Genomic DNA, 20,802 nt, shown 5'->3' on the forward strand with positions numbered 1-20,802 from the left:
AAACTTCAATTTATTGGTAAAACCATCTTTAAATATTGTTTATTGTTATAAATATTGTTATAAAACATTTCTCTAAAAACAAAAGTTGAGAGTTTTTCTGCACCTTGCTGATATTTATAAGGCATTCTTTCACTAACCAATTAGTCCTATACTCATGGACTATATACAGGGGAAAGAGTGGAACTGACTATACACAACATGTGTCAAAAGCACAATTTAAGCAAACTTTAAAAAAGGAGAATGCTTTTTGGTTTTTTGCCAACTTCTGTAAATTACAGTAATCTTAGGTGCTACTTGTAACAAATAGTGGATACAAATAAATCGGACAGAAATTAGATTAAGTTGATAGTGTCCCCTTAATTACAATCCCCAGATGCGGTCCTTCTAGGCAAGGATTGACAGTGAACTGATGGAGCAGTGTGGGAGGCTTGCACTGCTGCTGTCCAAGTTGTCAGTTCAGCAAGAGGCAGAGCTTCAGCCCTATGCCATTAAGGAGTTCTGTAAGACGAAAACCCTTCTGCACTCATGTGGAGCCCAGAAGCTAGCACCTCAGGAAGTACTAACAGACACAACAAAATTCTCACTTCTCATTGTTTATGTCTTCCGACCTAACCATTCAGAAAGAAGGGTAGAAAATGCCTCTCCTTGAAGACCACTTGGGATCTCAACACATACATCTAATTTACCTTAGAAGCACATTGCTACTACAGTGATGGGTGCTACAGAAAACTCTAAAATAGACCGGTTAGATAGATATGAAAAATACTATTGAGGACATTTTAAATGTTTGCTGTGAATTGAATGGATTGTACTTATTATTCAGTAGAATGGAAGTTTTATGAAAGACTATTGCTGAAAAAGATTAATATTCCATCAGCAGGCATGAAAGAGTTAATATGGGAATATTTTCACTGCTGTTTAAAAAGTATGTCATTGTCCCTATCATAGTGTGTGTGAGGGGAGGCTAATAAAATATACCCACCTTCATTTCATTTTGAAGAACTATTTCTGTCAGATTTCCATCTCTGTCATCACTCCAAGAAGGGCTAGAATTCCTCTGTGAAAACAAATATTATAGAGATCTTCATCTTTTTTTTTATTCACAACTGAGGCAGACATGTTCTGTCAAACACTCTGATTTCAGAGAAGTGATCCAAGGGACGTAGCCATACATTTGATTTCACCCTCCAAATTTACTGAGGGAATACCTTACTGCTTGTAAGAAACAGTGAAAGAATACTGCTCTTCCACTACCACATCTCTGTGTGGGGAAGCTCAGAGCTAGCATAGTCTTAGCCTCTACCTGCAAGAGAAGTCACTACACAATGTAGCGACACAAATGTGTTAAAGCTCACAACTGGTCCAAATGAAGCAGGAAACATGCTGGAAAACAGCAAAGAATGTTAGCTGTATATAATGTCTCAGAGTCCATTCCCACCGTCTCTCAGGGAGCGCAGGCTAAACCCTGAACTACTTAAGGCCTATTAGCTCACTTTCTTAGAAAAGGACTATGACAAGTCTGGGGGTGCTCTTTATTAATTATTAACATATCTGAAATTGTTACTAGCATGGTGCTCCAGTACCCTATAATGGAATGTATATTTCACCCTTGGGGTTTTTCTGGGTAGCCAAGTCAGCCTATCCACCCAGAGACTGAGAGGAGGCCCTTTCTAATAACTGCCTTAAAATAACAGTTTATACTTAAGGGTCATTCACAAACAATACCAGAGAGAGTAGCCTTACTGGCAGAGGTACAGCTAGCACAAAACCATGATAATGATACTCAAAGAATTAATAGATTCATTCCCTCCCAGTCCCATTCAACAAATATAAAAAGGTGTAATATTTATATATTAAAAAATTATGTTTATATAGCTACGAAAAGCATTATCGAGGGTCCAATTAAATAAGAATTCATACACACCAGTTCAAAGTTCATCAGCATAGTTTTTAATCTATCAATTTCCTCTCGCAGTTCTCTAATCAGTTTTACATTTGCATCCTGAAACATTAAGAGATGATTATTAAACATCATGCTTACAAATAATAATCTAGTAAAAGAAGACCATGAATTTCCTTACAGATGAGATTATTCCAAAACAATTCTGCTAATAAATGACATTAAAATAAAATTCAGATTATCTATTAAAGGGGGAAAAAAGGAAAATTTTAAAATAAAGGCTGCCATTCCTTATGTTGTACCCCAATTATTATAGAGCTCTCAGACACTTGTAAATCATCAGTGTCATATGCACGGTAATAAGAAATCTCAACAAGATAAGATCCAGGTGGTGTTGAAGTGGTAACTCCAATTTACTCACCTAGAGAATTATGTCATTAAGTCCAGCCCTTAAGGCCAGAATGCAGCTGAATTTATAGAGAGGAGCAAAAGAGAGAGCATAAACTTTATCCCTTCCTTCCCCCCCATGCTGTGCCTCCTGGTGCAGGGATGGGCAACAACTGTAGTCACTTTCACTCTCTGCGGCACAAAACAACTGGATGGGAGCAAAACCAAAGTGGGGCAAAACCCACACAGGAGAGAACATATTGCATTGACCTCAATGTATTAAGGCCTTAATGTAATAACGGTATTTCATTGTTATTTATAATAAAAATAAAAGCAATCTAAAACAAACTTTTAAATTAAAAAAAATTATCCAAATGATGTCTAAACAGCAATTGTCTACTTTACAATTCTGATTATTAGCTCTCCTGACAAATACTGAATTTTTATGATTAATATTTATGAAGCGCTGATTTCTTTTAACTTTCTATTTTCCAAAAGAAGTGGCAATTTCCTATAAATTAAGAAATACCAATAAAATGACTTATTACAGAATTTAACATGATAAATAGGAACATATTAACATGTCTTACAGTATTCATAACTTTTCAAGCACCCAACCAACTTCATAAATACCACATCAATAGCTAAATATGCTTTGATGCTTACACTTTCAACACAATTTAATCAGTTTATTCTAAACAACCCTTTTAAACACAGAGAAGGAATGTTCATTGAAGTCGTAATCATCTTTTTTTAAAAAAAACACAAACTACGTGTGAGGTAAATTAAAAGTAGCAGGACTGATTCTCCAATCCTTTGCACCAGTTTTACACTACTGTTATTCCATTTACTTCAATGAAATTATTTCCGATTTACATCAGCATGAGAGGAAAACAAGTCTATTGGGTACTTGTATGGCCCCCATCACTATAGTATCTGAGCACCTCCCAGTGTTTAATGCATTTATCGTCACAACATCCCTGTGAGAGGCAGATCCCCGCTTTACAGCTAGGAACTGAGGCACAGAGACTAAAGGTATGTCTAAACTTATGCCAGCATGTAGAGTACAGACACTGCACACCTAGCTAACATGGGCATAAAAAGCAATATAAACAGCGAGACACAGCTTAGGTGAGTAGAGTAAAGTAGAATGCCCTACATGCCTGAACCGTGAGGGTGTGTACCCTACAAGTCTCTCTACATGCTCAAGCAATGCCTTCCATGTCAGCACTGTTATTTTTAGCAGTGTATTGTCCCTTTGCCTCCCTGCTGTCAGAGCCTTTCCTTGCCAAGGCAAAAGGAGTCAGCAGCAGGCAAAGGCTCTGGGAGGCAGTGGGGAAAGGCTCTGGCACCTCACTGCTGCCAGAGCTTTCCTTGATGTTAAAGCTTTTCCTCGCCACAGTGGAAGTCTGCTGGAGCCTTTCCCTGCTGCTGGAGCATTTCACTGTGGCATGAGCAGACATGTAGTGCTTATACTCTACACACTCCTATAAGTGTAGACATAGCCTAAGTGACTTGCCCAAGGTCACACAGGAAGCCTATGATAGAGCAGAGAACTGAACACAGGTCTCCCAAGTCTTAGGGCTTGTCTGCACTTACAGCGTTGCAGCAGTGCAACTCCACCATTGTTGCGCTTAGTGAAGAGCCTACCTATGCTGATGGGAGAGATACCCCACCACCCTGAGAGGCAGTAGCAATGTCCATGGGAGATGCCCTCCTGTCGACATAGCATTTTTTTATAATGGAGTTAAGTTGGGATAACCCCTCGGAAACATAGTTATACCGACGTAAATTTGTAGTGGAGACCAGGGCTTAGGCTAGCGCCCTAACCAGTGGCCCATCCTTTCTCTGCAATAACACTATACAAGGAAACAAAAAGGACATTTATTGTAGAATCTACTGTACTTCTGTAGAATTTCCTGGTAACCATAAAATACAGAAGGGCTTTCATGAAAGGACTTGGTCTCAAAGAATGAGAAGACACAGGTAGAAAGGGGTAGGAAAGAGAACTATGGGCCGAATTCAACACTCATTGAAGATCAGGAACCCATACAAATAGTCACACAAGTGGTACCATTTGAATTTAATCAGACTACTCCCATGTATAAGTACTGCTTATGGGCCATACCAGAACTGATCCTGTAACCCTCACTCCTGCACAGACTTCAAGGGGAATTTTGTCTGAGTCAGGATTGTAGAATCAAAGCAACGTGGTATTATCTTTGGGGCTTTTAGCAACACCTATAACTAATGTTGCCTGACACGTCCCATGATAAGACCTCGTTTTCAGCTGCTTAAAACTTCGGCGAATTTTAACTATTTGGGCTCAAATATTCCATGCCTCAGTTGTCTGCTTCAGGGGTATAAAAAAAAAATGTTTTTTTTTATTTCAGCTAAAATGGTTCAACCATTTCCAAGAATAAGGCTAGGGAAAAAATACATTTTGCCCATGTTAAAAAAAAAAAATTGAGAACATTCCTTTGAAATGATCTAGTGCCCCCATGCTTTGGACTTGAAATCTGGCAGAGAGTTGGCCTCATGTCAGGGATGTGCCATTTGCCATCCTTGAGAAATTCAGCCCAAATTTGGCCAAATTATAAGCCTTTGAAAAATGCAGTTCAAACATGTTTAGTAGAGACTTTTTCCATTTTAGCAGCTAAAATCTCTGAAGATTCTGTCCTCACTGAACAGAGATCCTATGTGTGACTGGACTATGCATGCATCATCCCCAAAGAGCAACTTAGAATGCTTAGGATGCTCCAGCCCATGGCTACCGGGCAAAACTGGACTTTCCATGAAACTACTGCTCCAAAGTGGGGTGGGGAAAGTAAGGAACTGAGAGCAGGGAGTCAGTCTCTCCTATTCTCTCATTGACCACCCCCTGCTGGCACCCATGCAGAGTACAGGAGAAATCTGTCTGATTTGAATGCAGAGGGGACAAAAGCTGGATCAGGGGTAGGGAAGGAAAGGAGTAGATTGGGACAAGGAGTCTGGTTGGACTAGGACTGGAGGTGGGTGGGCAGAGAAACTTTTGTGACTAGGACTGGTGGGCAAGGAAACTGGGACTGTGAGGCAGTGAAGGAGATGGGGGGATGGACAGGGACCCAGTTGACTGGGAATTAGAGGACATCAAAATTATACAAAGAACTTGGGAGAAGCTGGGACTGGCTGGCCAAGGAGGCTGGAACTAAGAAACTGGGGTCAGAGAAGGAAGGGGGAGGGGAGAATAAATCAAACCAGGAGCTGGGATGCCAGGGAAGAACTAGGATTGACAGAGCAAAAAGACTGGGATAAGGAGCCACGAACAGATGAGACTGGGCAAGGAACCTGGAGGGGGGACTAGGACTAACTGGGCAAAGTAACAGACTGAAATGAGAATCCTGGGGAGTGGAGACTGGAACAGGCTAGGTGAGGAGAATGCGACTAGGACAAGGAGCCAGGGGTACAGAAATGACAGGAATGTACCTGAGACAGGTTGGAGAGGACAGGGCAGAAGGGGTCACACTTGGAGGAATGGGCAGAAGAGTCTATGCCTACTAGAGCACACTATCCTTCACACCTTGGAATAGAACTTAAGGTTCCCGACACTCACCATTTTTCTGCTGTCAACAAATATCAGTGAAACCAAGTGCCGGCCCAAGCTACGGTCTGACCAGGCAACAGCCTGGGGCGCCTGATTGTATGGGGCGCCAAAATGACTGATGCTGGCAGGCAGAGCTGCGGCAAGATACAGCAGCGTGAAATTGACACCTTCCTGAAAAAAGCCACCGCCGAAATTGAAGGAGCCGCACGTCTTTTCGGCGGAGGGTAAGCGGCAGGGAGAAATCCTCGGGTGGGAAATCAAAATGTGAAATCACCACCCCTATAAAAAGCTGCCACTGAAACTGAAGGAGCTGCCAGATTCCTCCTGGAGGGCAATAGGCAATTGACATGGAAATTCACATTGAAATTGACATCCCTGAAAAGTTAAAGTTCTGTGGGTGTACACCCTAATGGAAATTCCCTGGGCGCACATCCTAATGAAAGTTCTTGCCTGAGGCACAAGAATGGCTTGGGCCGGCCCTGGTGAAACCCACTGGAAAAGTGTGTCCCCCATTCCCCTTTAATGCTGGTCCACATAAAGGATAACCACCTTACTACTGCTACCAGTTACTTAGTTAGCTCAGCTGGCAGAGGTCTGTGAGGTAAATCTAAAGGTTCCAACCCTGCTGATGACCCATGTGGGTGTCAATATGATGCCACATGATGGAATTCTTTTTTCATAAATCTAGGAAATTACACACACAAAGCTATGTTAACAGAATATTACTGAGGTTGTAAACTCAAGAACTCAAACTAAGAAAATGCTAGAAAGACACTGTCCGTGTAACCTTCATTCAGCCCTCTACTGTGCATGCATTATGATAAAGTCTTTAATGACATGATCATATGCTATTTTTTCCACAAGAACCCATTCTCATTCAGTGCACAGGAGAGATGGTGCTCATTTAATGATCTGCTATTCAATATTTTGTTTTATCCTCACTTCTTAATGTGTAGTCTATGTCTTATTTCTTGCACAATATTCAAACCCTGCTCTGAAGACAGAATTATTAATTTCCTCATGGATCTTTCTATGGATTCCATCACTACAGGACCTGAGTGCTTCACAAGCATTAATTGAACTATCTTCACAACACCCTGTGAAGTGAAGGGATTCTGTTATCTCCATTTTACAGATGGGGAGCTTAGGAACACAGAGATTAAGGTCAAAAGGTTTCACTAATTTTGGGTGCCCAATTAGAGATGCCTAGAACCTGATTTTCTGAGTACTTAGCAGTCTGTCACTCACTAAATGTCTGTATGGACCCTGCTATTGTGCTAGAAGTTCCATCGTGCAGTTTAATCTACTCTGCTTTGAAACAGGAGTAGAACAAAATGCACCAGGGAACTTTTAGTGCATGACAACAAGGTCTATATGGACACAGTGCATAGTAGGCTAGTGAGGGGTAGGTTTACACATCAGCTTGCAGGGAACTAAGTGTTCATATAGACAAAGCCCATAGTAATCATGTTTGTAATGAAAATTCAAAACAAGAGGGATGAAAACTGAAGGGATACAAAACAGGAATGGCACACAAGTCAGAGGTACAAAATTATATAAACTGCACTCAATCAATTACAAACAATTCCTTTTTGACATAAGATACAGAGACGAATCTATTTGAGACTGACATTGCTCAAAAGATTATGTATTTTATTATTTTTTAATTACTTCAATGTGCTCAGAGTGTGTTTGCTAGGTATGCGGAATAAATTTAAATATATATAAAAATTAAATAAAATCAGAGTTTGGTGTCTCACCTCATTCACCCGGGGCTTGTTAATAATGTTCCTGGCATTTGAGGCATATCTCAAGGTACTCATGGTTTCATTGTAGCTGGAGCTAGCAGGAGAGATGGCTTTAAATGAAGAACAAAAACTGATTTGAAGAGATTACTATTTGTATAAAAATAGTAAATTTATTAAATACTTAAAATGTCTTTAGGGATATTTCTCATGTCAACAGAGAATGACTTATCAAAATCCCTTAATTTATAAACACACCATATAATAGTGCCGATCAAAGCCCCAATCTTGGAAGGACACATGTTCATGCTTAAATTTAGTTCCACTGACTTCCTTCAATGAGTTTATTCCCTGGGCATGAAGTTAAGTATAGGTGAAAATCTGACCATAGTAGTGGCCTATTTTTCAGTACAACACACCATGTCACAGATAAAGTGAACAGAAGGTTGAACTCACTGGCAATCATAATGCTTTTGGAGTTGCCCCCTAGACTGTCCTTCAGAAGCCAGGTGAGGACAGAGTCGCGGTACGGGATGTAAGCCTGACGCCTGGGCCCGCTTACACTGCCTGAAGAGTGACTGCTCACATGGTTGTCCCCTTCACTGGTTATGCTGTTTATGCTCTGGCAGCTGCTGAACATCTGAGAGTTTTGTGCTGTGGAGAATACAACAGACATTTTCTGAGAGGGATTATCTTCAATGAGCTCAGACAGCAATTTCTTGTCTTCTGCATTTGGCGTGTCCTTATTACTCTCAATTCTGCATCCTAATTGGCTGAGATAATAAAAATATCCTTAGTATTGATTTTACACCATCCGGCTGGCTGAACTCTGACATTAAAGTGTTTAAACCACTGTCAATAGTTTATCTGAAAACACTTTTTAGAAATCAGTTTAAATATCACTATGCTTTTTCTAATGATGGCTATTTTCATTCTAGAATGTCAAACTAGTACATGAAGGGGCCACAGAGTTGTTCTCCTCAGATCAGTATTCTAAATCTAACACACTTTAAAATACAGCGTACAATGAGGGGTCCTATGGCTTTGTGTATAACTATCTTTCAAAATAAAAAATATTACTTTTATTACACATACCTAAGTTGGAGATGACAATTCCCAGAGTAACCAATGACTTGTTAATGTTGGCACCTTCTATAATTCGATCTTTGCAATAACTGGGATCAGCTCTTTCACTAAAACACATATCAGGAAAAAAAATACAAGCCATGTGAATATACTTAATAATTAACACATGCCTGATGTGGGAGGGCCTGAATGAGAACATGTTCTGCTGAGGTACAAGAATGGAGGAATGGTTAGTGGTGGAGGAACACAGAACATACTTTCTTTTTCCCTCAGTGCATCCTGCTACCCTGTTTAGCATTGAGTCACCACAGTTTTGCTCCTTTCTGTACTGTAGAGTAATGGGGAAGATACTAGTCTTAGCTCACCATTGTTGCCTATGGTTTTGGTGAATCCATTGCTTGTAATGGATATTGGTCCAATGATACCCCTCTTCCAAAACGATACATGACAGAGGACAACTTTAGCTCAATATCTTCCTTGTTTTCAGATACAGAAGTCTTATTTAGCATTATTTTAATGCAGTTTTTAAAAATGCGATTTCCAATTTTTAAATCATCAGAATTATAAATTATATTTTAATTTTAAATTTTAATACAGCTCTTTCCCCTCAGTTCATTATTACCTGCCTGCAAGGTCCACCAGGTTGATCTTGCTTGCAATTTCAGAGGGGAGATTGTTCTCCAGTATAGCCTGAAGGGAAAAATAAATCAAAATGTTATTCCACTTATTCAAACTTACAAAAATACAAGAGGCTACGTGTTCTATTGAAGAGTTGTATTTCTGGCTCTTCTACTTACTATGTGACCTTGGACCATACAGTATGGGTCAAAACATCAACCCAATAGCTCTCTTAACTTACATGCAAAGCCCACTCTGATGCTCATTTTCTCTTGAATAAACCTAATAACTGTATGAAAAGATGTTATTGTATACCTGACAAAATCACTGTTAATGTTTCCAAGGTTCTTTTGTGCAACTACTTAAATATATCCTTACTGTTCTAAAATTACAGGATGTTAGAAGAGTGAGATGAAAAAGATCTATTAGATCACTTAGACGATTGCCCTGATAGTGTAAGATCGAGTCCTCCAGAAAAATGATGTATTTTATCATCAACAGCACTATGCACCAAGGTGCTTAGGAGATGAACACAGAAATCTCAGAAAGACAAAAAGTATCCAGAGGAGACATTAAAATACTACTTTTGATATTAAGATCCTAATTAATAAGTAGTAACTATAGAGCACAAAATGTAGTGAAACTGCAAACAGATTACCACACATGAATTTTCACAACATTGTTAGGGGAGGTATTGCAATATAAAGGTCAGATTTCAATTTAATTTTTTTTTCTTTACACAAAAAGCCTTTTGCTTCACTCCTAACCATAAGCTGCCACAAGGAAACAAGAAACTTCAATAAGTACAAAGCATTCAAGGTGATAGGAAATGGAACAAAATTTGCAGTGTGATCCAAAGGAATTAAGTAGCATAATTTCCACTGAGGTTATTGAAAGAAGCACAAACTCTACACAGTATGTCAAACAATGTTCTTTGGGAGGAGGAGAAAAAGGAGGTTGGAAATTTTGGCTAACCTGAGTGTACTGAATGGTGAAGATGGCATGGGATCTGCTGCTGGCATCATGAACATGCGTAGGTGCTGTGATTCTACATAAAAAGAGGGGAGAAAAAAAAACTCAGTTGGGACAGTTTATGTTTCTGAAGTGCAAACAAAGATTCAACTGATTAATGAAGGCTAAGACGAAAGAACTGTGGCTTTAAATACAATGGCCATATTCTTGGATCTGGCCAAATTGTGCCCAGTCCAGGACCGGAAAACGTGGAGCACAAAGGTGAATTAAATTCACCTTTGCAGTTTGATCCAGGGGGCAGTCGTGCGGCATATATTAGAACAGCCTTCAGGTACATATTTAAGGTGTTAAATAAAAGCTGAATACAGCTTGAAAATATTTTTAAAAGGTTACTCACCTATACAGTAACTGGAGTTCTTCAAGATGTGTGATCCCTATGTGTATTCCCCTGTGGGGTATGCATGTGCTCCAGCTGCCTGAGACTGGAAGGTTCTTGCTACCAGTATCTGTTGGTAGGCACCTGCACCTTGCTCCTCCTTGTGCTCAGGACAGAGGACAAAGGGGTGGTGCAGATCAACTGCCTCTCTAGTTACCTTTTTACCATAAATAGCCCTAACATAAGGCTCCAAGGCAGAAGGGAAGGAGGCCAGATAGTGGAATACAGATAGGGACCACACATCTCAATGAACTCCAGTTATTGTACAAGGTAAGTAACCTTCTTTTCTTCTTTGAGTAACAGTCCCTATCTGTATTTCACTGTGGGTGACTCAAAAGCAGTATTTGTTCAGGAGGAGGATATAAGGAACCCTGTTGCACCAATGATTGGAGGACTGCTCTGCCAAAGGATACATCAGCTGTAGAAGGTTGCACTGGAGTAAAAAAAGTGTTGCAAAAATGTGAACAGAGCCTTACGTTGCTGCCTTACAGATTTCCAGGAGAGAGACATCTTGAACTGAGGCTACTGTTGCAGCCTGAGCTCTAGTCGAGTGGGACCTCACACATTGCAGTGGAGGGGTTGCCATTAACTCGTAACAAAGCAGGATGTAGACTGAAATCCATTTGGAAAGTTTCATTTCCCTCTCATACATTCTACAAAGGATGCAAATAGTTTAGGTGACTTTCTAAAGGATTCTGTCCTTTGCAGGTGCAATGCCCAGGCATGACAGACATCCAGAGAATGAAGTTTCCTAATCTCAGTGGTGGCATGGAATTTTGGGAAAAACACAGGGAAGTGAGTTGTTTGTTTCAGACGAAATTCCAAGATTACTCTGGGGGTGAATTTTGGGTATAATCTCAGGGAAACTTTGTCTCTATGGAAAATAGTATAAGGAGGATGAGCCATAAGGGCACCCGGTTCACCTACTCTTTTAGCTCAAGTGATGGCAATTAGAAAGGCAACCTTCATAGCTAAGTGGACCAAGGAACATGTGGCAAAGTGTTCAAATGGAGCCTTCGTGAATGCTGATAAGACTAGATTGAGGTGCCATATTGGGGTAGGTTTCATTATCAGAGGAAAGGTTCTGACAATACCTTTTAGAAAGTGTACTGTAACAGGATGGATGAGTGAAGATAGAGTGGCTGTCCACCAGAAGGTGACAGGCACTGGAACTGCTAAGTGCACCCGCCAAGAGATAGATCTCAAGTCTTTAAGGAGCAACGGTAGTCCAAAATGGCAGAGATGTCAGCATCATGTGGGGTTATCTGATGAGTGCATGAGAAAGAAAATCTTTTTCACTTTGCTAAGTAGCATTTCCTTGTGGACTCCTCCTACTATTGCTAAGGATGGATAGTACCTCTGAGCTGACTTTTCCAGGTTCGTCATCCATCCAAAAACCTGGCTGTTAAGTGGAAGGATGCTGGACTGATTTGTTTAATCTTGCATCTGTTCTGGGTCAACAGTTCTAGGAAGAGTACGATACAGATGCATGGTCATACTGACATCTGCAGAGATCTGCCGGTCATTAACCAAGCGTTGAGGTAAAAGAAAACTGATGGGCCCTGTTGGTGAAGATGAGCTGTCGCTACTGATAGCACCTTGTGAGTACGTCTGGCACTGTTGCAAGGCCAAAGGGGAGCACTCTGTATTGGTAATGGTCCTGACCCAGAGCTAACCTCAGGATTTGTGTGTACAGGATGGACGTGTGTGTGTGTGTGTCTGTGTGTGTGTTGGGGTGTTTTTTAAAACTATATTTATAAATTACATTGTATTTATTATATATTGTGTTACATGTTTTGGGACTGGCTTGGTTACTTTATAGGAACTAATTTTTGTACAGCATGCTTTATGTGCTGTTTATTTTATGTTTAGGCTTATTTTCTTTATTGTTATTTCACTGATTATAAATGGTTTTATGGGTGTTTTTTTTAAATTTTAGTTAATAAACTAAAAACTAAAATGTCTATTTTGACTTCATTACCTATCTTACTTAGCACAGATATTCCGTTTTCAGTTTGTTGATCTGTCTATCTCCCTAATCTTGTCTTTCAAGAAATGAGGCTTCACCTATGCCCAATCACTCATATCAAGCTAGATCTACATTCCACTGCTTTTTTAAAAAATGATAGTATTTGTTTTATTTGCATTATGTTTTTGTTTTCTGTGCTTTTTTAAGTTTATTATTTAATATTATATTTGTAAAATTATAGTAGGTGTAATTAGTTATTAGTTATTACTAATATAGGCAGTTTTAATTTTATTCCTGTTTTTGTCTTTTAATTGTATTATGCTATTTAGATTCTGTTTTTAGAGTGAACTTATATAAGGGCAACTTTGTTAGACATTATACTTCCACAAGTAAGCGTTTTTTAGGGCAAACAGCAGCACAAATCTGGAGTTTTTTAGACTTTGCATTGTTTTGCAATATTTAAGGAGAAACTTTTTTATATTGGATGTGTTGCAGTGGTTTTATATTTAACTTGATGGTATTGGATGGTTGTTAATTTTTTAATTTTGTACGAATTGTGTTTTTTGTATTAAATTTTTAATATTTTGCGGTGATAAAGGAGACATTTTTATTATATATTATTTAAGGTTGCTTTTATTTTGTATATCTTGTATTTTTATATACAATACATGCTATTATTAGAATACACTGATTTAATTTTATATATTTTAAAGCAATTATAATATTATGTACTTTATATAGTTACTAAAACTTTATTAATGAGTTTTTGGTTTTGCTTATTTAATGGATGCAGTACTTTTCCTGTTTTTTGTTGAAATCCTTGGTTATGTTTTTAATAGCATTTTTTATAATAGCTTGGTTTTAGAGTAATATATTATTTTTTAATAGTTTAGTATGTGTGTTAATTTTATTACTTTTTTTGCTGTTTTGTTTTGTTTTGGTTTAGCTGCTTTTTATTTTGGTAGTTTTATGTATTTTAAAGTATATATTTTTGTTTAGAAAGCTTGTCTTTCTCACCAACAGAAGTGGGTCCAATAAAAGATATTACCTCACCCCACCTTGTCTCTCTTAATATCTTGGGACTTACATGGCTACACCTACACTACAAGTTAAGACTTCCAGGAGACATTGGCTGCTGCCCAAAAAGTGTTTTTGTTACCTTTGCAATTTTGAATGAAAGATTTAGATGGGTTTTTAGTGGAATTTTTTAAAAGCTAATTTATTTTATCCATGCATTTTCTTTTTTATTTTCTGGTTTTTTGTTATGCTGTAAAAAGTTTATTATGAGAGACTAAATAAACATTTTAAAGTTGCTTTGCTAGATGAGCTTTTGAATTTTTTTAATTAGTTTTATACGTTTTAAGGATTTAACTGTAAATTGAAAATTATGAGCAGATGACATATTTAAGTTGCTCACATTTTTTAACTGCATTTTTTATTTTTATATTAAATCTTGAATAAGTTTTGTTTTTTATGTTTTTTCTTAAACAGGTGAGAACTTTCTTGGCCTGGGTTTTGATAACTAGGCTTTATCATCAAATTAAGCATTTAGTATTTTAATATTTTTAATACTTCATTATTCTTTATAATTTAGGGCGTTTTGATCTTTGCATTGTTAATTGGTCCAAAAGGTTTTTTAGTTGCACATTTTTCTAAAATTACTTTAATTTTTTATTGTTTTATAATACACTTTTTAAAACTTTACTAGCTACTGAATATTTGGATTGTAATTTTTTTATTATATTTTTTATAGTAATACATTTTTAGCTGATGTTTTGGTGGCTTTCAGCGCCTTTTCTTTCTTTTTTTTTTAAGGTTTTTTGCATTATTTTTTAATTTAGTACACTTTGTCCAAAAAGCTGTACTCATCAAATACAATACTTGAAGGATGGCTGCTTTATACTTTGGATTTACACAAATAGGTAATATATATTGTTGCAGGTTTTTTTAAGTTTTCTAGAACTTTTTTGATGTAATTTGTTTGTTTTTTTATAACTTTGCTTGTTATGCTTTTTGCATTTATTTCTCAGTTTGTTTGTAAAGTTTTAGCTACCAGAAATAATCCTTGTGAAACTGCTGCTAGATTTGGGCTTTCTTTGTGTTAGGATAAAAAACCCCAACTATATACTATTTTTTCCATGGAGGCCAATGGGTCCTATTTTTTAAAAAATGTAGTGGCATTTAATAGACTTTTTCTGTGCTTTGCCAATAATTTATTTATTTATGGCATTTAACAGACCTTTGCTGTGCTCTGCCAAGCATTCTTTTTTCTTTTTTTCTTTATTATTACTCTCCATTCCAAAGTGTCCACTGTCAGATTTAACTTCTCTAATATGGTACTAACTTTTTCATATTTAAACTTTTAAACCCTTTCAGTGCCATTTCCCTTAATGCTAGGTTGTGACACTCACACTAAGGCGTGTAAACATTAGCTGCTTTACATGGGCGGATCTGAATGACGGCACCACGATGTTGTGTGACTTCTGAGACCTTATCCATTTGGTAGGCTCCAAATCCTTACCCACTAAGGTCCCAAAAACTCAGTTTGATTATGAACTCTCCACTGAGGTTTCTTCATTGGCATACAATCAAACCACACTTCCAAAGGTACACAGAAAACTTCTTCCTTTATGTACATTTACACATTACGTTGCATTTATTATACAATGCATTACATGTTTTGGGACCAGCTTGGTTACTTTATAGGAATTAATCCCTGCATAGCATGCTCTGTCTATGAATGACTCACTCTTTACTTCATCTTACATTCCATGCTTATCTTGTTCATTATAAATAGTTCCCTTGATGTTCCCCCTTATCTTATCTAGTATAGACATTTTGACCTTAGTCAATTGACCAATGGACCTATCTTAGTTAGCACAAACATTCTGTTTCCAGCCTGCTGTTCCATATACATCCCTAGTTTTGTCTCCCAAAAAATAAGGCCTCACCCAGGTGCAATTACTCATATCAAGCCAGGCCTACCATGTGGAAATAAGCATCCTTTAAACAAAAAGCTGTGAACCAATCACCCTTGTTCAGTTAGGGAATTATGGAGACCAGGACGATCATCCTGAACCCCTCAAACGATGGATGAAGACATTCAACTGCCTGAGGTCTACAGACGGTCTCCATCTCCTTTCTTCTTGAGAATGAGGAAGAACTTTGAATAAAAAAAAAAATCCTTTTCCCCTGTTCTGAGAAGATACTAGTTCTATGTCTCCTAGATGGAGTAAGGAATCTACTTCTTGCTAGAGCATCCTCTCATGAGAGTGGTCCCTGAAAAATGACCAGGATGTTTTTTTTAATTTTGTTTTGGGGGGGGGGGGGGGCGGGCGGGCGGCGGCTTGGAGGGGGAGAGGAATATTTCCCAATCCCATTTCTGTATTGTTATAAGATACCAAGCCTGGGATAAATGAGCTAGATGGCCACCAAAATGATACCGGAGTCCTGAAGAAAGAGATGTGGTAGAGGGATGGAAGCTCTTGAAGGTCATGTTGAAAGTTTTTCCCAGCAGGAGGCCGGGGTTGGAAGGAGGACAAGGAGGGATGTTATGTTTGCTATGCTGCATCCTCTGACACTTCCTGCATGGCCTGTAACCCCTTTAATGATAAAAGGGTTGAGGGACTGGAAGTTGTTTGTAGGGCTGAGACTTGTGGTATTTCCTTCATGGAGCTCGAGTGTAGATGCCCTTGAGTCCTTTAAGGAATGCAGCGACTCATCTGCCTTTCACTAAACAAACTGTTTTTTCACTAAACAAATTGTTTCCCTCAAGAGGAAGATCCTCCACTGAGGTTCAGACTTCTTTGAGAAATCCAAAGGGTTGAAGCCACAACACTTACCATATGCCTGACCAACCTGATTGCCATCTATGAAGAGATGACTGGCTCTGTGGATGTGGGGAAAACGGTGGGCGTGATACATCTTGACTTTAGCAAAGCTTTTGATACAGTCTCCCACAGTATTCTTATCAGCAAGTAAAAAAAGTATGGGTTGGATGAATGGACTATAAAATGCATAGAGAGCTGACTAGATCACCGGGCTTAGCGGATAGTGATCAATGGCTCCATGTCTAGCTGGCAGCTGGTCACAAGTGGAGTGCCCCAGCGGTTGGTCCTGGGGCTGGTTTTATTCAACGTCTTCATTAATGATCTGGAGGATGGGGTGGATTGCACCCTCAGCAAGTTTGCAGATGACACTAAAGTAGGGGGAGTGATAGATACCCTGGAATGTAAGGATAGGATACAGAGTGACCTAGACAAATTAGAGAATTGGGCCAAAAGAAATCTGATGAGGTTCAACAAGGACAAGTGCTTAGGACAGAAGAATCCCATACACTGCTACAGACTGGGGACCGACTGGGTAGGCAGCAGTTCGGCAGAAAAGGACCTGGGGATTACAGTGGACAAGAAGCTGGATATGAGTTAACAGTGTACCTTATTGCCAAGAAGGTTAACAGCATATTGGGCTGCATTAGTAGGAGCATTGCCAGCAGATCGAGGGAAGTGATTATTCCTCTCTATTCGGCACTGGTGAGGCCTCATTTGGATTACTGTGTCCAGTTTTGGGCCCTCCACTACAGAAAGGATGTGGACAAATTGGAAAGAGTCCAGCGGAGGGCAACAAAAATGATGAGGGGGCTGAAGTACATGACTTATAAGGAGAGGCTGAGGGAACTAGGCTTGTTTAGCCTGCAGAAGAGAAGAATGAGGGGGGATTTGATAGCAGCCTTTAACTACCTGAAAGGAGGTTCCAGGGAGGATGGATCTAGGCTGTTTTCAGTGGTAGCAGATGGCAGAACTAGGAGCAATGATCTCAAGTTGCAAGTGGGGAGGTCTAGGTTGGATATTAGGAAAAACTTTTTCACTAGGAGGGTGGTGAAGCACTGGAATGGGTTACCTAGGGAAGTGGTGGAATCTCCATCCTTAGAGGTTTTTAAGGTGCGGCTTGACAAAGCCCTGGCTGGGATGATTTAATTGGGGTTGGTCCTGCTTTGAGCAGGGGTTTGGACTAGATGACCTCCTGATGTCCCTTCCAACCCTACTCTTCTATGATTCTATGACACCTAGTTGCCTGATTTGTGTACAAACACCGCATTGTAATTTTGAGGCCCGTTTAAGGACCCTTGGAAATGTGTCCCTTTACATTAAAGATATTAACCCAAAATTATTTTAAGTTTTTCCACTGCTATTTTTCTTAGGGCTTTCCCAGAGGCCAGAAGCCATTTGTACCTTCCCTTTCTAACTGTTTTCACAATAATTCTACATTGTGGTCAGCCTGAATCATGTGATAAACATAAAACTCAAACAGTTTATAGTAAAGCACAAATATGTTCTGATTTCAGTAGTCACAAACAACTAAGCTATGCTGAAACTGAATTGAAGGCTATACCATCTGAAGAATGGAGAGTATTTGGAACATACAGATTTACTTGGGTAAAGCAAAACATCTCCCTAGAGTTCTCTTTTTATCCCATATAAAAATAATATTATGTGTATGCTATGTGTAAGTCAGGATACAATGAGTTTTGTAGCAATACCTATGCAAATAATCTTTTAATGAGCCCTTGTAACAACCATTTAAGGTTACAGGATGGCATGTAGTGTTTTTCCAGAGAGTAACTGGGAGACCTGACCTGATGTCATTGCATAGATCAGTCATTCTTCATTTCTGATTAAAGTTAAAGGGCAGATTACAACATTGTCAGAAAAATCAGTATTTGTACTACCAAAATTGGGAAAAATAAGAAGTACAGACAAATATTTGATTTTTAAAAATACCTGTTGGCTATTCCTTCTTCTAGAAGTCCTACAACTTGTTTGTAGTCTGTAACTAAATGCTGAGACAATCCTGTCAGAGGTTTAAAAAGTGAAAGAGAGAGAGTTAAAAAACAGATTTTACTTACTCAGGAAATGTTGTTTTACTCTAATCTCTTGATTAATTGTAGTTGGATCACTATCACAATTCACTTGAGAGAAGGGGAGTACAAACATTCTGTTTGAGACTTAGGCCTGATCTACACACAATTTTTATATCACTGTAACTATTTTGGTTAGCAGTGTGATTTAATTAATTTATTTATTTAACCAAAGTAGTTATACCAGTACAACCCCTAGTGTGGATGCAGTTATACTGGTATAAAAATGTCTTATACCAGTCTAGCTTATTCTCCTTCCCATATGGGAATAAGTTAGAGTAGTATAAGCACTTTTATACCAATATAACTGCATCCACACAGCTTGATTTTTTTAAAAATTTTTTTGTCACTTTAACTGCACTAACATAGTTAAAGCAATACAATTTTTTTCTGTAGACAAGCCTTTACCCATTGCTTCTGCAGGTGTAAAGTATAGGATTCAGTCCAAATATATAAGAGAATGAGGAAGTCCTCTGTCTAGAGTCTTTGGTGCACACTTCATTAAGTAAATACCGTAACTTTGAACCTGCAACATTTATCTATAAACTAAATCCTGTATAAATTTATGTGCCCTACACCATGACAAAGTGCATCCTGGTTATGATTAGAAAGAGTCACGCATTAATGTAGCCACCCTCACGAGGGGAAAAAAAAAGAGAGAGAGAGAGAAAGTTCACTGGCCAGGAAAGAAAAGACATGATGCATTACAGAGTCTACTGGAGCAAATCAGAGGCAATGACTAATGTGGCCCCACTGGAGGGCAGTATGCAACTATGATGTAACCTCATTACCAACATCTTATAAAACGTAAATTGTCGCAGCTTTAACGGACTTACGCCTGGGATGAATTTGACCTCACGTGTTTGTTCTGTCTTATTTTTGGCAGCTGTAGTATCGTCAGTGGCATGAGAGGAACCCTAGTCATGAACCAGGGCTGCACTGTGCAAGACGCTATAGAAAATAATCTTTTCCTAAACTGTTTATCGTGGGATAGAGTGAAGGGCTACTTATATTTTTTGTTACATTTCACTAGCAAAATAATCCAGAAAACATGTTTTCTTTTTAATATCTGCCACAGACATGTGTATGGGGGGAAGTAAGGAAAAAGTATACTTTGTTAGCACAAAATAATTTATCTATGGTAAGAATATTATTTCTTAAGACTATTTTAAATAAACTAGCAACTTTACAGATACACACCTGTTGGCATCATGAAAAACAAACACTATACAGTTCCATTGGAACATCTTATCTGCAGGAAATAAAGACTTTCAGTACTAGGTACCAACACCTAATATCACACCTTCTAAAGAGACCATTCATTATTCCTTTAATTTTTCTAATTAAAATGATTTCATATCAAGTAAGAAGTCAAGATCAATTGCTTAATTTAAAAGCTCAGCAAGACTATTTCAGAGACAGCAGGACAGATTCTGTCCTCAGATGCTAATAGGTTAACAGATTGTGAGTGAGGTCAGAATTTGGCCCAAATATGGGTGGTTTGTTTTAGCCCTTTAATACCTAACCCAAAGAAAACAAATTCTCACACCAGCATCACATTCACAACCAAAAGAATTTCATCAGTGGCCTAAAAACATGTAAAAATATAGGATGATTTACAAAGCAAAGCATATATTCTACTGTTTGACATTGTATTTGCTATACATTGAACTCCAAAAGATGGAATGACATGGTCCCATCAGAAAAACAATAGCCAATTACTATTCAAATAGTACTAGCATCTGCAAATCTACAGAATATGGAAAAGCACCTTATATTGTTTCTCTAATTCACTTTCAAGGGTTTTTAATCTTGTGAATAAAAAACTAGCTATGTGATGGGAAGGCACAATTATATTTATTATAAAGTTTCCACAGTTCTTACCCATTACATTTAAGTTATTACTGACACTATTGCCTCTAGTATAGAATCTATTTGATAATGTCACATTAAAGGTTTATTTTAAAAAGACAAATGAAAAATTATCAACGCTGTTAGAGAAGGAATGCCATGAAGTGCTCTTTCTGCTACTTGGAAAAAAGAAAGTCTGTTTTCAAGAATCACAGAGAGATCACAAAAAACTCTGTCTGGACTAGAAATCTATCTCAGAAATTTGTCTCAGAGCAACAAAACAGATTGCATCATTTCCTGATTTAAAAGAGGTTGATTCCTTAACAGTGCAACCATCT

At 38.3% G+C, this 20,802-nt stretch overlaps 1 protein-coding gene across 1 annotated transcript in view; it reads right to left on the reverse strand.

Moving 5' to 3' along the window:
* The window catches only part of STARD9 (StAR related lipid transfer domain containing 9), a 199,452-nt gene that overhangs the window by 89,715 nt on the left and 88,935 nt on the right, over positions 1-20,802 (reverse strand). The window contains 8 exon segments of the mRNA XM_067558116.1: positions 983-1,057; positions 1,925-2,002; positions 7,631-7,728; positions 8,072-8,269; positions 8,711-8,808; positions 9,324-9,391; positions 10,295-10,367; positions 18,477-18,546. Of these exon segments, the coding sequence (XP_067414217.1) occupies positions 983-1,057; positions 1,925-2,002; positions 7,631-7,728; positions 8,072-8,269; positions 8,711-8,808; positions 9,324-9,391; positions 10,295-10,367; positions 18,477-18,546 (758 nt within the window).

This window comes from Emydura macquarii, unplaced genomic scaffold (assembly GCF_026122565.2).
Source record: "Emydura macquarii macquarii isolate MOO-44397 ecotype Brisbane River unplaced genomic scaffold, CSIRO-AGI_Emac_v2 contig_1876, whole genome shotgun sequence".
Classification (NCBI taxonomy): domain Eukaryota; kingdom Metazoa; phylum Chordata; order Testudines; family Chelidae; genus Emydura; species Emydura macquarii.